Source organism: Hylobates moloch, unplaced genomic scaffold (assembly GCF_009828535.3).
Source record: "Hylobates moloch isolate HMO894 unplaced genomic scaffold, HMol_V3 SCAFFOLD_18, whole genome shotgun sequence".
NCBI lineage: Eukaryota > Metazoa > Chordata > Mammalia > Primates > Hylobatidae > Hylobates > Hylobates moloch.
The window spans coordinates 30,601,872-30,619,159 of NW_026652293.1; the positions used below are offsets into that span (position 1 = coordinate 30,601,872).

A 17,288-nucleotide genomic window follows, 5' to 3' on the forward strand; every position below is an offset into this window, starting at 1 on the left:
GTCAAAGGCCACTGGCTTTCAGGGGAACAACATCCACCCTTTCATTAATGACATCGATGCCAGTATGTTTCTCAGCCAGGCTTAAAGTCAGCACTCAATCTCATTCTCCTCCACCTAGGGGGAACAGCGACACCAGAAATCAGTTTACAATAGTTTCCCATGTGATTGCTTAGTTCAGCCTAAGCAGCAGCACATGTGTGTATGAACACAGATCTCTGGTGTTGCTGTCTGTTATGCCTTTAAATAAAAGGACATACAAAGAGCAATGCTGTCCTGGCTCCCCCAAATGTCTGTGCCTCCCACATTGTCTTTTCCTGAATTCTTCACTGCTTTGTATCAGAAATCTATGATAAGATACTGATAACAAAAAATGTCTGCAACGATGAGCTTCAGGCACACTTAGGTATCTTATTGTTCTTAAAGTCACCAAGTGCTACCAAGCCCAATCCGTTCAGAAAGACAAAATATGAAAGAAAACAAATCATCAACAAATGTATCACTCCTTTGCAACCTGACGGTTTCAAAAAGGCTGACACCAGAAATATCTGAGAATTCAGGATTGAACAAAACAGTGGGAGGAAGGGGGAACCATGCTCTAAATATCATTTTGATCAGTGACAAAATTTTGTATTAATATTAATTATTTCAGGGTCGCTAGATGCATCCAAGGGAGAACACTTTGATTTTTGAGAAAAATATTTTTAATGTATTTGGATAATTTATTTCGTAAGTACGGACAGCAAACGGAATCATTCAAAAAGGTTTCCATTACAACCACCCCTCCGTTCTAATAAAAATAACATCGCTCCCCAGAAAAGTCTAACCCATATGAGCCTTCCTGGGAGTAATAATTACTACACCCTGGAATGCTCTCAGGAAGAACAGCAAGCAGGCTGAGAAACATACTGTTAAAATGACCTCCCTTTATATTCAGTTTTATACATTTAACAGGAAAAAAGGACACCCCACATGCAAAGACCAAGGCTGTTCCTTTTCGACCTTACGATAAACCCTTAAATTTCACTAGAACTCCTAGAAAAGCTGGCAGTTTTCAAGGCTTAAGTGAAATGTGGATGTAGATGCAATACAATTTACTTCTGGGACTCAAAACTTAAGTATCTAACCTGACCCATTAAAGAAATAGTAACTGCCTCTAACAATACGAAAGTGAAAAAAAAAATCACCACCTTCGGCTGGCTTTTAAATCAACTAGGGACAAACCAGCACTTGTGGTTATGACTTTTGCCTTTCAGATTCAAATGAGCATCTTAAATGTGTAGCATGACAAAAAAGAGTAGCATGACAAAAAAGATTTACGCTGAACTTCTTACACAGCTAAAATGCACTCATATGAAAACCATGGAAACTGCACAATACAAATCAGGAATTATTCTTGTGCAAATTAACGTTATCTTTTAACAATTCACTTCTAATCCACACAATTAACCAGACAACGTACAAAAATAGATTATATTCAACAGTGAATATCCAAAACCACCTTAACTTACTACAGAAGGAAAAGAACGAAACAAGCAAACCTGTTGTGATCAGGACCCACTTGGGTGTACTTATATTCTCCTTGGATCTTTTCTTTCTGAAAATATTGGTTTAGACGAGCTTTAGCATTTTCCAAGGTCCAGTTTCCATGAAGCCCAGCATTTAAATCCACTTCTTCTGATTCTAGAGTCTGTAGAATCAATGATAATTAAATTTGGCTCTGTTTAGTTATACAAACTTAAGGCACAGAAATTTTTAATGTCGTCTTTGTACTATCCTTTATGATGCAAAAGCTGTTTTTGATAGTTTATAGTCCTAGTCAAAAACTGAACCAGAATTAGTTTTTATTGCATCTAAAGGCCCTATTATATAAACAAGCTATTAGTTAATACATTGCATTTAAATTCTTCCTAAAAAAAAAAATGACAACTTCTTTGTGCTTGTTTTAACACTCTGAATACATGAAGTGGAAAAATAAGCTATACTACTAAAGACATTTTTTTTACTCTAAATGCTCATAAAATAAGGTCCCCTGAGATAATTACATTTCCTATAAATCTGAAGAGATCTTTTTATTACTACCAAGAAAAAATGCTGTTTTTCCTCCATAGGCAATGTGAATAACAAGAGTAAATGGGTAGTTTAGCTTTATGATGACTTGTGCTAATAAGTAGTCTCAAATAACCTTTTAAAAGACGCACCCAATTATTAACTTGTGAATATCCTAAGCCTTGCTGTTAACTAAGTCCCAAATCACATTCTCAGAGACGTAACCCAGGGTGCTGGCCTTACCGCTTGCACTTCTTGTTCTTCCTTTCTTGAGTAGTAATCCTTCAAGTTGGCTCCTCGGTCCCAGGTGGGCCCAGGAACACCATAGCCAGAGGCCCCTACCTCAGAATTATTTTCTGTTAAAAGAAAAAAAATTGTTCTCTTAATGAGTCATAACTGTAGAAAAATCCTAAATACACGAAAGAATTATCCTAATTTATGGCCGGGCATGGTGGCTCACATCTGTAATCCTAGCACTTCCGGATGCTGAGGTGGGTATCACTTGTGGTCAGGAGTTTGAGACCAGCCTGGTCAACATAGTGAAACCCCGTCTCTACTAAAAATACAAAAATTAGCCGGGCATGGTGGCGTATGCCTGTAATCCCAGCTACTAGAGAGGCTGAGGTAGAGAATTACTTGAACCTGGGAGATGGAGGTTGCAGTGAGCCAAGATTGCACCACTGCACTCCAGTCTGGGTGACAGAGCAAGACTCTGCCTCATTTAAAAAAAAAAAAAAAAAAAAAAAAAAAATTATCCTAATTTATATTTTGGCTCCCCATGTTTAGAAATTCATGGTTTCAATTCGGAGAGGGGGGAAGCTATCTCAGTGTTGAATTACAGGAAATGGCTGATAATTTAGCATGTATTATCAATATAGCTTTGTTTTAAACTTGTTACATTTGTAACAACAGATTAAATGATAAAACCATTTCTTTGATAAATATGACTCTGAAGAGATAGCTACCTGCTAGGACTAGTGATGGAAATAAGGTAACTATTGATGAAAATTCCAAATAAGCAAAAACAGCAGCCAGCACTATTAACTCTAAGTTTATTACGTGCATTTAAAAAAGTTTATCCCTCGAAGCAATCATATGAAGTAGATACTACTGCTATTTAATAAACAGTAGATATGAGACTTAAGCAATATGACCCAAATCCTAATCTACCATATGGTAGACATCCCAATAAAAGCTGTGACTATACAGTAAGTCCTCAATTAATGTCACTGCTAGGTTCTTGGAAACGAAGACTATAAGCAATGTTGTAAGATAATAACATTGAAGGAAACAGTTATTCAAGGACCTACTGTAAGTCATTCTGCAATGGCCTGGATCCACAGGGTAAACAGACAAGTCAACAATGTATTTAGTAAGAATAAGGAACAAGAAAAGGCAATTCATAAGATTCTTTCACCAAATATTCTAGCCTGTGCAAAACCTATTTATTCAGAGAAAAATTTAGTAAAAGCTAATGACAGCAAGGAACTATGCTGTACCACATGTTCTATGAAAAAAATAAATGATCTGGTAGTATGTGCAAATTTATGAAGGCCTTGGGTTGTCTCTTAACATCAAGAGTTTACTGCAGGCCGGGCGTGGTGGCTCACGCTTGTAATCCCAGCACTTTGGGAGGCTGAGGCGGGTGGATCACGAGGTCAGAAGATCGAGACCACGGTGAAACCCCGTCTCTACTAAAAATACAAAAAAAAAATTAGCTGGGCGTGGTGGCGGGCGCCTGTAGTCCCAGCTACTCGGAGAGGCTGAGGCAGGAGAATGGCGTGAACCCGGGAGGCGGAGCTTGCAGTGAGCCGAGATCGCGCCACTGCACTCCAGCCTGGGCGACAGAGCAAGACTCCATCTCAAAAAAAAAAAAAAAAGAGTTTACTGCAGTTCTTTCTACCCAAAATGAGAAACAGAGATGGTGATCAAGATTGTGTACATCTTATTCTCCACCACGTGCATGCATTCAAGTTCCTTACCTGCTTTGAGAGCCAGATGTGGAGGAAGAGGTCCTCCCATGGTTGCTGGTAAATCTCCTTCAGCATTTGCTGTAGTGTCAGGAGTATCAGTAAGTGGGGGAGGAGATGCTACCTGCAAAAGAAAAAGTCAAGGCAGTTGTCAGTGCTTTTGCCTTCACAGGGACTAGTAAATTCTTTTAACATTTAAGAGAGACCCAGGTGTCATACCTCCTTTCTTTGTAATATTACCATCTTTGTTTAGAGGTTAAGTCTCTAGAGCAGTGCATCTCAAAATGTCTGCAATGAAGAACTGGCTGTTTCCCCTAATCCACTGGGAACAACCTGTCACAATACCGTATTTCTAAATGTTTACTCATTTCTGTACTTACCACCTCCTCACAAACTGTAACATTTTGAGTAACACTGCTCTGGGGCTCATTTTTATTTAGTACAGTGTTTACTACCTTAATACCTTTTAAAGCAGTCAAGAAAGTATTTTTCTACTCCATTTCTTAAGTATTTTATTGGTCATTAGTGTTTAATTTTATCAAATGCCTTTTCAAAAGCCTTTATTAAGATGATCATGGAGTAGATATTTTTCTCTTATAAAGTCATTAATGCGATGTATTAAGAAAGTTTACAGGGTTTTGCCTCGGATGTGCTGTTACATAAAATATATTCATTTTCTAAACTAAGGAAAATTCTGAATTCTTAAACCCATCTAACCACATGGGTTTTAGGATGAAGAACTGAGATCTATGCAACCTTTTCCTTAACTAGATGGGATGGAATATTTCTGTTTGCAAAGAACATTTAAAAATTTTACTTATTTTTACTTTCTAATTCAGCAATTTCTGATTTTATTGCTATTAATTTCTCCTGTTTCATTCTGAGATGAAAGCTAATTCATTCAAAAAGCTGCTTTTTGTGCAATAGTATAACTAATATTATTTTGAATAAATGACTGTTCCTCTGACCACTCCAGAGTTTTGACACTGTTATCTAAATAGTCTATGATCATAATTTAAAATTTTCACTTAGATCTAAATTGAAATTTCCAATTGTCTATTAGGGTTTTTTGGGCGCTTTGTTACTTTTTCACATTACCACTTTGCTTCTGCCAACATATACAGCAGCATTTCTAATGCTAGGTGTTATTAGTACATTGTGAATTTTTTTCTTTTCTGCTTTCTTCTAGGGAGCTTATACCTTGAAGGATAGTGTTCCTCCAAGGTTGGGGTTATGGAGACAAAGTAGAACCTACTCAAGGGTCAGCCCTAATAACCAAGGCACAGGAAAAATTCAGTGGGCAGTCCTGGCATCACAATGCTAACTTGTCCTCCTCTTTCTACCACCTTGCCACTCCAGGACCTCAAATTCCTCTCTACCCCACTCTCTATCTACACCAACCTAAAAGAAAATTCCTAACCTATGAGAACTGACGTGTCTGATGTAACTTCTATTTTCCAGTGATGGGGAAGATTTCCTTTTTTAACATTTCAAAATCAATTAAAATAGGTGAGGTATTAAGAGTATTGAAAGTGTCACAGTGCATAATCTTGGCTCTGCCTAAGGAGGAGTCAGCAATATGAGAAAATACTTTTTCAAGTAGGTTATAAAATAGTATACACAATATATATTTTATCACATTAAAATATACATTTAACTATCTAAACAAAAATACACAGATTTTAGCAACATTGGCAATGCTAGTCCATTTATTTCTTTTTCTATTCTCACAATCTGTTCCCATTTAAAAACTTTTTTTTTTTTTTTTGAGACAGGGTCTCACTCCAATCACCCAGGCTGGAGTGCAATGGTGCAGTGACAGATCACTGCAGCCCCAACCTGTTGGGCTCAAGTGATCCTCCCACTTCAGCCTCTCGAGTAGATGGGACTACGGGCAGCCACCACCATTCCCAGCTAATATTTCTATTTTATTTTTGTAGAGATGGGGTCTATGTTGCTGAGGCTGGTCTTGAACTCCTGGACTCAAGCGATCCTCCTGCCTCTATCTCCCAAACTGTTGGTATTACAGGTGTGAGCCACCATGCCATTTTTCTTTTTTTGAGACAGGGTCTGGCTCTGTCACCCAGGCTGGATGATTTAGCCTAGGTAATAGTCAAGTACTGATGTATTCATTACAAAAAGACACAAGTATCTGACAGAATACCCAAGCTTGTAGTAGTATTATGAATGAATACTTAAGGATATGGTTCCACATTCTACCAAGAGGAAGATTAAAAAAAATTAAGGAGCAGTCAGAGACAGAAAGGTAATTAGAGAATCCGGTGCCAGAGAAGACAGAAAAATTTTGTTGGGTTGGAGAATGTGATCAGTAAAGCTGAACGCTGATGAAATTAAAAAAGGCGGGGGGGTGGGTACGTGTGTACACTTTACATCGAACCAATTTTTTTGATATGGCAAAAAACACAAGTAAAAATAAAGTTATAATGGGCAAACTGAGAAAAAATATTTGTGACACATCACAGATAAGGAGTTAATATTGTGAATATATTAACACAGAGGAGAAGACCAAGAATCCAATAAAAAAAACGGAAGATATATGTAGAGGCAGTACACAGAAATATATATGTAAATGATCCTTAAAGCCCAAAAGATGTTTGACTTCACTCATAATTTTAAAAAGCAAATTAAAAGAATACTAAGGTATCTAAAACTAGTGGTGAGGTTATAGACCAACGTTTCTCAACATTAGCACCACTGACATTTCAACCAGGTAATTATTTGTTGCAGAAAGCTGTTCTGAATACCATAGTTTTTAACATCCTTGGCTTCTACCCACTAGATGCCATCAGCACACCTTCTTCAAGTTCAAACATCTCCAGACATTACCACATCTCCCATGAGGGGTAAAGTTTATAAAACCATCAGAAAAATGTAAACATTAATTGGATATCTCATTATATTAAGACACTATTCTTAAATTTTTCTTTTAGGTTTGATTATAATACTTTTTTTTTTTAAATTATGTTTTAGTTAAAAACTGAAATATTAACAGATGAATAAGATGTCTGGGATGCTCCAAAATAATCTAAGAAAGGGGAGTAGTTAGAAATGAATAAAATTGAAAGTGTTGCAGCCAGATGAAGGAAACATGGAGTTTCACTATGTTATTCTCTTATACACATCTACAATTGTCCACAGCAAAAAAATTTTAAAATATCCTCTACATGCTCACTTTTGGCAAATGCAATTTATGGCATGAAAGGGTAAGCTCCAGATGAAATAACTGATTATGAAAAAGGATTTCCCTAGAATGAGGAGGTAAGATAAAGATGGTAGCTGGTAAGTTTGGTTACGTCTCCCTGCCCAAATCTCATGTCAAATTTTAATCCTCAATGTTGGAGGTAGGGCCTGGTGAGAAGTAACTGGATCATGAGGTGGGTTTCTCATGCATGGTTTAGTACCACTTTCCTTGGTACTGCTATCCTAGCAACAGCGAGTGAGTTCTCTTGAGATCTGGTCATTTAAAAGTGTGTGGCATCTTCCCCTTTACTTTCTCTTGCACCTGCTATGTAGGACATCCCTGCTTCCCCTTCACCTCCTGCCATCATTCTAAGTTTCCTGAGGCCTCTCCAGAAGCCAAGAAGATTCCAGTACCACGCTTCCTGTAAAGCCTGCAGAACTGTGAGCCAATTAAATCTCTTTTCTTTATAAATTATGCAGTCTCAGGTATTTTATAGCAATGCAAGAATGGACTAATAATACAGTGGGGTTAAAAGTAGAAATGGGTTGTTATAATTTTTTTTTTCCAAATTCATCCATTCATTTATTCAGTCAACCAAAAAACATTTAAGTATCTGCTATAGACCAGGAACCATTCTAAATGTTGGGGACACAGCAACAAACTAAAAACAAAAAAATCCCTGCCCTCACGAACTTACATTCTAATACAATCAAACAAAAATAAATTACGTTGGAACAACATCTTGGTGACATTTTAGGCTGGTTAATTCTTTGTTGTAGGAGGATGTCAAGTGCATTGTAGGTCATTAGCAGCATCCCTGGCCTTCACCTTCTAGATGTCAGTGGCCACCTCGAGTTAAAACAACAAAAATTTATCTCCATACATTGCCAAACGTCCCTTGCAGGGACAAAATGGTCTCCAGTTGAGAAACACTGAGTTGAAAGTAAGTGTTACGGAGAAAAATGAAGCATTGAAGGAGTTTAGGAAGTAACCTGAGGGTGACAGTGAATTTGTAATGTTAAATAGGACAGCTGGGGAAGAGTCCTTCAGGTAGAAGAAACAGGTATGAAAGTTTTGAGGCAGAAAGATGAGGGCATATTTGAAGACCTATGAAGAAGTACAGCTACTGTAGCTAGAACAGAGGAAATAAGGAAGAAAGTAGGAAATCCACGGAGCATTTAATAGAAAACACCTGAGCCATGTTAAAACACTAATAAAAAAAATCACATAGGGGATTACTTCTGGTTGTAGCCAAGTAAGTTCCTGTAAGACTGACCCTCCTGCGGGTAACATAAACTTTAGGGGGGAAAAAATACAAACACACACACAACACACCAGAACTATATGCAGGCAATAAAAAATGAACGAAAAAAAGCAGGTAGATTCTTGAGAGAAGTTAAAAAGGGGAGGCATGGAGTATCAAGGGTCTAATTCCAGTTTACTGTAGCTTTTAGCCCGAGAAGCCATCCCAGGCAGCTAAACCTCCAATGAAACCATCTTTTTGGCCTGAAGAATCAGAATTAGAGTTCAGGGAAAGCAAAGCTGCTAGAAAGTGAGGGAATGCTGGAAAGGAAACAGCCAGAGAGGAGGAGCCCCAAATTCTGTATATGAAATCTCTGGCTAACCCTTGAAAACCACTCATGTACAGGGCAGATTCCAAGCTGCCCAGCAAAGGAGACCTGAAGGACTCTTCCATGGCTGTCCTAAATGATCAGAAAACTGAGGTGATCTGAGTTAACATCCAAAAGACAGCATTTGCAGTTTGAGTCCAAATTAAATGCCTGATTAAAAACAAAACGAAACAAAAAAAACCAAATCAATGCTCTCTGGAGAAGCGTAACATTATTTAGAGTCTCCACAGCATAATATTCCAATGCCCAGAATCCAGTAAAAAATTATTTGATACACAAAGAGGAAAATGTGATCCAACCTCAAGAAAATATACCTATCAACAGAATCCAACCCTGAGATGACTCAGATGTTAGTAGCAGTAGGCAAGGATTTTAAAGCAGCTATTAGAATTAAGGAAATCCATATTTACATTACAAACATACACTTATAACGAATGAAAAGAAATGCCATCAGAGAAAACATATACAAAAAAAGAATAAGCTGGAGATTTTAAAAGTGAAAAAGGTAGTGTCTGAAATACACTGGGTAGGCTTAGCAAAATGGAAGGGACAGAAAAAACTATCAAAGAATGTGAAGATAATCAATGAAAATTATTCAATTTGAAGAACAGTGGAAAAAATGATAGGAAAAAAAAAAGAGAGCCTCAGGGACCTGTGGGATATCAAGTCTTAAATATAAACACCAAGAGGAAAGAAGAAAAAATAAAAAATACCTTAAATAATAGCCAAGTCTCTCAAAGCTGGTGAAATACATAAATCTATGGATTCAAGAATCTCAGCAAACCTTGAACAAGTTAGAAAACACACATACAGGCCAGGCGCGGTGGCTCACGCTTGTAATCCCAGCACTTTGGGAGGCCGAGGCGGGCGGATCACGAGGTCAGGAGATCGAGACCATGGTGAAACCCCGTCTCTATTAAAAATACAAAAAAATTAGCCGGGCGTGGTGGCGGGCGCCTGTAGTCCCAGCTACTCTGAGAGGCTGAGGCAGGAGAACGGCGTGAACCAGGGAGGCGGAGCTTGCAGTGAGCCAAGATTGCGCCACTGCACTCCAGCCTGGGTGACAGAGCGAGACTCCGTCTCAAAAAAAAGAAAACATACATACAAAAAAACCCATGCCCGGTCACACAGTCAAACTACTAAAAACCAAAAATAACAGGAAAAGATCTTAAAAACAGAGACTACCACATTACATATGCGAGAGAGTGATTTGATTATAGCTGACTTCTTACAGAAAACAGGAAGTAGAAAATGTCATATTATCTTTAAAGCATATCTGGTCTCTGGCTGGGCACAGTGGCTCACACCTGTAATCCCAGCACTTTGGGAGGCCGAGGCGGGCAGATAACCTGAGGTTGGCAATTGGAGACCAGCCTGACCAACATGGAGAAACCCCGTCTCTACTAAAAATACAAAATTAGCTGGGCATGGTGGCACATGCCTGTAATCCCAGATGCTCCTGCCTGAGGCAGGAGAATCGCTTGAACCCAGAGGCGAAGGTGGCGGTGAGCTGAGATCATGCCACTGCACTCCAGCCTGGGCAACAAGAGCGAAACTCCATCTCAAAAAAAAAAAAAAAAAAGTATTATCTGGTCTTCAATCCCATTTCCCCGGCACTAGAACTCCTAAATCCTTATAATCTCCTAAGTGGAGACTGTTTGTATGCTAATGAGTTGACTGCTGGCTAGCAGGCCCTAAGTAGCTTCAGTGTGGGGGATGGTCACCGGAACCACCAAGCAAAGATTAGAGGGCTGAAACTTTCAGTCCCACCTCCCAACCTCTGGGGAGGTGAGAAGGGCTGAAGGTCAAGTCACCAATGGCCAACGATTTAATCAACACTGAATAATGAAGTTTCCATAAAAACCAAAGGGCAGGGTTTGGAGGGCTTCCAAATGGCTGAACACGTGGAGGTTCCTGAAGAACGGTGTTCAAGGCAGGGCATGGGAGTTCCCTGCCACCTCCGCCATATATTGTTCTGTGTATTTCTCCAACTGTATTTTGTAGTATTCTTTATCATAAACTGGTAAATGTATGTTTTCCTGAGTTCTGTGAACCACACTAGCAAATTAACTGACCCCAAAGAGGCAGTCATGAAAACCGTAACTTGAAGCTAGTTAGTCAGAAGTTCTAGAGGCCCAGTCTTGCAAGTGGTGGCTGAAGGGGCTGGGGAGTCTTGTGGGACTGAGTCCTCACTCTGTGGGATCTGACGCTATCTCCAGGTAGTGTCAGAGATGAACTGGAGGATACCCTGCTAGTGTCTGCTGCAGAACTGATTGTTTGCTTGGGGTGTGTGGAAAAAGCCCCCCACCTCCACCCCACATTTAGTCACAGAATCTTCTGTGTTGATTGTTGTGGTATGAGAGAAGAGGAAAACTGTTTTTTTTTTTCCACTTACATACCAAAAGGGGGAAAAAAAATCCGGCACCCCAGAATTCTATATCCAGTGAAAATATTCTTAAAGAAGGTAAAATAAAAGTATTTTCAGAAAGAGAATAAGAGAATTTGTCACTAGCAGATCTACAAGACCGTAGAGCCTAAAAGATAAAGAATGGAGGGAGACTTCAAACACGTAAAAGATATCTGCAAAACTGCTTTCTCAATCAGAAGGCATTTTCAAGATGATCTTGCCCAATCCCTTCATTTTACGGATAGGCAAACCAATGATATTAAAGACTGTAAGACACGATAATCACCCAGCAGTTAATCTACTGGAAAGTAAGTCTATCGGGTTCTTAAGTCAAAGGAATGGAAGGAAATAAGATTTCTTTCATAGCGAGTCAAAATACTGTCATAAACAATTCAGAATACAAAAATTCAGTAACAGGACCCTCTTAAAACTGGCATAGACAGGCTGGGCACAGTGGCTCATGCCTGTAATCCCAGCACTTCGGGAGGCTGAAGGGGGCGGATCACTTGAGGTCAGGAGTTCAACAGAAGCCTGGCCAACACAGTGAAAATCTGTCTCTACTAAAAACACAAAAATTAGCTGGGCCTGGGCCGGGCGCCGTGGCTCCCGCCTGTAATCCCAGCACTTTGGGAGGCCGAGGTCAGGAGTTCGAGACCAGCCTGCCAAAAATGGTAAAACCCCGTCTCTACTAAAAATACAAAATTTAGCTGGGCATGATGGCAGGTGCCTGTAATCCCAGCTACTCAGGAGACCGAGGCAGGAGAATTGCTTGAACCCAGGAGCCGGAGGTTGCAGTGAGCCCACATTGTGGCACTGCACTCCACCCTAGATAACAGAGCAAGACTCCACCTTAAAAAAAAAAAAAAAAGCCTATTTCTTAAAAACTACTAGAGCCCAGTGTAGAGGCACACACCCACAGTCCCAGCTACTTGGGAAGAGCTGAAGTGGGAGGATGGCTTGAGGCCAAGAGTTTGACGGAGCCTCAAAAACAAAAGGCAGAAAAACAAAACAAAAATCCCAAAAAACAACCTACTAGACAGATAGTTGTTGCATACTTACATAATATAATTAAAATAATCATGATGTAAAAAACACAAAAATACTCCATTGCATAAAATACTATTTTGTTATATAAGGACATGTCAGCCAGGTGCAGTGGCCCACGCCTGTGATCCCAGCACTTTGGAAGACGGAAGTGGGTGGATGGATCACTTGAGGTCAGGAGTTCAAGACCAGCCTGGCCAACATGGTGAAACCCCATGTCTACTAGAAACACAAAAAATAGCTGGGTATCGTGGAGCGTGCCTGTAAACCCAGCTACTCGGAGGCTGAGGCAGGAGAATCGCTTGAACCCAGGAGGCGGAGGCTGCAGTGAGCCGAGATCACTCCAGCCTGGGCGACAGAGCAAGACTCTGCCTCAAAAAACAACTTGCCAGAAGTGGTAGCACGCACCTGTAGTCCAGCTACGAAGAGGGGGGTAAGGATGAAGGACTGCTTGGGCCCAAGAGTTTGAGGCTGCAGTGAGCTATGGTTGTGTCACTACATTCTAGCCTGGGTAACAGAGCAAGACCTCATTGCTTACTTGGGGCGGGGGGGGGGGGGGAGTGTCAATGGGAGCAAACGTGTCTAAAATATTACTGATTTTTCTATTCTATTTAAAGTATTATCATTGGTAATGAACGGAACATAACAAACTCTAAAATTTCTGGTGTATAACTACATGAAATAAATAAAACCATAAGACACAAAGATTAATGGAATTTCTCAAGCCCCTAGGACAGGTATATAATAAGGATGCAATCCACATCTTCAGAAATTCTGTCCAGTGCTGAGAGAAAACAAGATGTCAAATTTCATTATGAAACACGATATATCTGAAAACAGTGAAAAATTACTATCTCGAGTCTCTTAACACATATTGAGTTTGTACAACTTTACAACATACATCTCAAGTGCTTCGCCATAGGTACTTACCCCAAAAGCTGGAACTTCTTCACTCTTTATTTCATTTATTCGAACCAAATAGTTAACAAAGTCTCTGGCAGCATTGCTTTGTGCATCTTTTTTATTGGTGGAATTTCCCATGCCAGTGTAATTATACCCTTCCACCTGAACCTTAAAAAAAAAAAAAAAAAATACTAAGAGACTGACCTGGGTAATTCTGAGATTTAAAAAATTCGTAATTCAGTAGTCCATTAAGAGACAACAAACAGCTAACTTTAGGAAATATACTCTATAAATACACTGAAAATAATACACCTAAGAGAATTCATGAGCTACTGAAAGAAAAAGCTTGAATTGTGTTGTATCCAAAAATAATGTTTAAGTGGCTCAGATTTTTTTTTCTCATATAACAGAAGGTTCATATTAAAATCTGATTCTGTAATATCCACGAACAAGCTCTCCATTTGTATTTAAGCACTTTGATTTGAAGCAATCAAGAATTGCTCTGCTTTCTAAAGGTGCTTGTAAAACTGCAAACAGTTGATCCAACTTTTCCCAAACCCACTACTGGTACTGAGGAAGCTGAGGAAGATATAGGCTCTAATTAGAATAATTTACCTGTCAGATTGTTTTAAGAGTAATGCTGACTTGAAAATGATTTAGAATAGCAGTCAAGTCACAATAAAGAACTGTCGTTTCCTAATGTGCAACACGTTAACATCTCCAAACAGAAAACATTTTTCTTTTAACCCCAAAAGGAACCCCGTAAATCACATAAATGCAAACTGTATTCTTTAGTACCTCACACATGAATTTCTGCCTGTTTTTGTTCCCCACTGCTCTAATTTCATAGGATGGGGTCATCTTCCTCTTGCCACACCAGGCATACAGAAAATTTTTAACGTCACCCATGATTCAAGTGTCTTCTTCAGATCTAAGAAAACAAAAGTCAGTTAAAAACAGCATTTATAATAGCAAAAACTGGGAGGAACCAATTATGTAGATTACTGAATCTGGGTTAAACATAGGATATTCTATCATGTTGCTATTAAGACTCCCCATAAACTTTATTGACATAATTGGAACGTTTATATGTTGTAAGAAAACGGATTCAAAACGGTATGATTTGAACTTCATGAAAAGGACATATACATGATCAAGACTGGAAAGAAATACCCCTTAAAATGGTTATCTTTGCGGACTAAGAGTGATTTTTATCTTTTCTTACAAAGTATTTTATATAAGGCCCTATATTCTACAACGGGCACCTTATATATTTAACTCAGTTCATCCTCACAACAATGGCACACAGATATGGTGGGTACTATCATTGTCTTTTCAGGAAGTAAGAAACTAAGATTTAGAAAAGTAACTTCCAAGTCACCCACAGTGGAGGCCTAAATTAAAATCCAAACTACTATATATTAAGAAATAGTTATCATTTGCATATAAATTCAATGTTTTATTCTCATTCTGATTATGATCACTAGCACATTGTCCCCAAAGTTGTAGGCCATGTATTAATAATATAATAAAGTTCAAATACATTAAGCATTCAGTACTGAAGACAGTAACCTATTAACTTAAATGTTCTATACCAAATCTCTCCTTTAGGCCTTATTATTTATTAAAATTTGAGGATATTGAAGTTTTCTTGAAGTGCAACAAGTCTATAAGATACCACAAGATATGGAGCCTATCAGTCAAAATGCTGACTCTAAACTGTAAGATATGTGAGACCACATTTATAACCAGAGAAAATAAAATATGCTATGAATTTAGTTTGCTGTGAGAAGAAATCCCATTACCAGCATTAAACCGTCTGCTTCACGTTTCACGTTTGATGCATTTTGTTAGCACCTAAGTCTAACGTCATCAAACTACACCCCTAGCATAAATTTGTTACGTCTGAGTGGCCACAGTCTAACTCTGGTCATCCATTTGGCGAAGGGAATGTCCTATTAACAAAAAAGCCATGGAAAGCTGAAAATGTTTATCTGGAAATTCCACCTCGTGAATAATTAAACAACAAGCCCTCATGGTGAATGAGTAATATGAAATACAAAGGACTATACTATCAAACTCCTGTCTCCCTAGTATCATACAACCCCATAATGCTCAATACCAACTACATGCTATCGATGACCAAATATATATATTGAAAGTTTAGTCTTTTCTCTTTTTTTGAGACGGAGTCTCGTTCTGTAGCTCAGGCTGGAGTGCAGGGGCGAGATCTCGGCTCACTGCAACCTCCGCCTCCCAGGTTCAAGTGATTCTCCTGCCTCAGCCTCCCAAGTAGCTGGGACAACAGGCGCCCGCCACCACGCCCAGCTAATTTTTTGTATTTTTAGTAGACACGGGGTTTCACCGTGTTGGCCAGGATGGTCTGGATCTCCTGACCTCTTGATCGGCCCGCCTCAGCCTCCCAAAGTACTGGATTACAGGCGTGAGCCACCGCGCCCGCCCGTCGTTTCTCTTTAAAGTCCAAAATTAAGTTCGTCCAACTGTGGCACTAACTCACCTATGTGCATGCTAACTTGGCACCTCAGTCAAAACAGAATTTTAAATTTCCCCTCTAATCTGTTCCAACACCCTACCCCTGCATTTCGGTTTCCATAAACGGTACAACATCCACCAAGTTACTCCTGGCACAAGTTGAGAGTCGTCCACTCCCTGAAGATTTTCCATAGGTATCCCTTGTAGAACCCTTAATGTGTGTCAAACAATATCCATAATAGATCATCTAAATGGATGATGGACTATTTTACTTAATCCTTAGTAATCTTGTATAGGTAAGATCACTATCCCTTTAGAGAAGGGAAAACTGAGACAAAGAATATCTTGCCTCAGGAAGACAGAGCTCCTAATTATAAGAGTAAGAATTCGGGCGGGCGCGGTGGCTCAAGCCTGTAATCCCAGCACTTTGGGAGGCCAAGGCGGGCGGATCACGAGGTCAAGAGACCGAGACCATCCTGGCCAACATGATGAAACCCCGTCTCTACTAAAAATACAAAAATTAGCTAGGCGTGGTGGCGCGCGCCTGCAGTCCCAGCTACTCGGGAGGCTGAGGCAGAAGAATCACTTGAACCCGGGAGACGGAGGTTGCTGTGAGCCGCCATCGCGCCACTGCACTCCAGTCTGGCGACAGAGCGAGACTCCGTCAAAAAAAAAAAAAAAAAAAAAAAAAAAGCACAAGAATTCCAAAAAACGTAGCCTGACTCCAGATCTACTACCTTCCACCACTACGCATTTCTGCTTCAAAATACGTCCCCTATCCATTCGTTTCCCCCCATCTCTCCTACCACCACTACCGCACAGCCGGGCTACTGAAATATTGTCCTACACGGTTTCTGTTTCCACTCTTGCCACCCTAAAACACATTCTCCTTTGAAAGCCTTCTCGCCACACTCCAGTCACATGGCCTGCTTTCAGCTCCCGCCCAGTTTCTGCCCTTAAGCGATAACTAATCCCTTCCGCTTCTGCAGGCTCTGCTTTTCCTTCGCGTTGGCCGAGGTTATCAGCTCAAAGCCTCCCTCCTTCGAGACGCCTTACCTCGCTATACTAGCCAAAGGCGCTCTCCCTTTACATTCTTTAATTTCTTTTTGCCCTACACACAAGGCCTGCACGACGGCGCCAGTTATTCGTGGCTTAAATGAATGACTGAAGGGCCCTAGACTAGTGGCGCCCCGGCGGCAACCACCACAGGCGATGCACCCCCTTCCCTCAGCCGCCGCGGTGCCCCGGCGTACGCAGGCCAGAGGAGGAAGCGGGCTTTGGCGGCTAGAGGCAGCAGCGGAAAACGCTGGGCGGAGGGGAGGGGAGGGGAGGGGAGGGGGCCACAAGCTGCCCGGGCGGCGCAAGCGCATCGCGGCGAGGCGCGCACGCAACCCGCAATCCGGGGACCCGCGGGCGGCTTGTCCCTTCCCCCACCCCCAGCCGCCGCCGCCGCCCGCGCTTCGCAACAAAGCCGGCTGCGGAGCTATGGTCCACGCTGCCCGCCCGCGACCCCGCCGCCCCGCACGGTAGCCGGAACATCTCTCCCTTACCAGCCTTCGCTTCCTGGTGCCCAGCTGTTAGGATCGTGTGTG

The 17,288-nt window shown here is 40.6% G+C and overlaps 1 protein-coding gene across 1 annotated transcript in view; it reads right to left on the minus strand.

The window, feature by feature from the left end:
- The window catches only part of DHX9 (DExH-box helicase 9), a 49,170-nt gene extending 32,173 nt beyond the window's left edge, over positions 1-16,997 (minus strand). Inside the window, 6 exon segments of the mRNA XM_058430420.1 lie at positions 1,539-1,687; positions 2,290-2,402; positions 4,029-4,140; positions 13,231-13,371; positions 14,002-14,134; positions 16,753-16,997. Of these exon segments, the coding sequence (XP_058286403.1) occupies positions 1,539-1,687; positions 2,290-2,402; positions 4,029-4,140; positions 13,231-13,371; positions 14,002-14,112 (626 nt within the window). The 5' untranslated portion in view covers positions 14,113-14,134; positions 16,753-16,997.
- Positions 16,998-17,288: the final 291 nt, after the last annotated feature.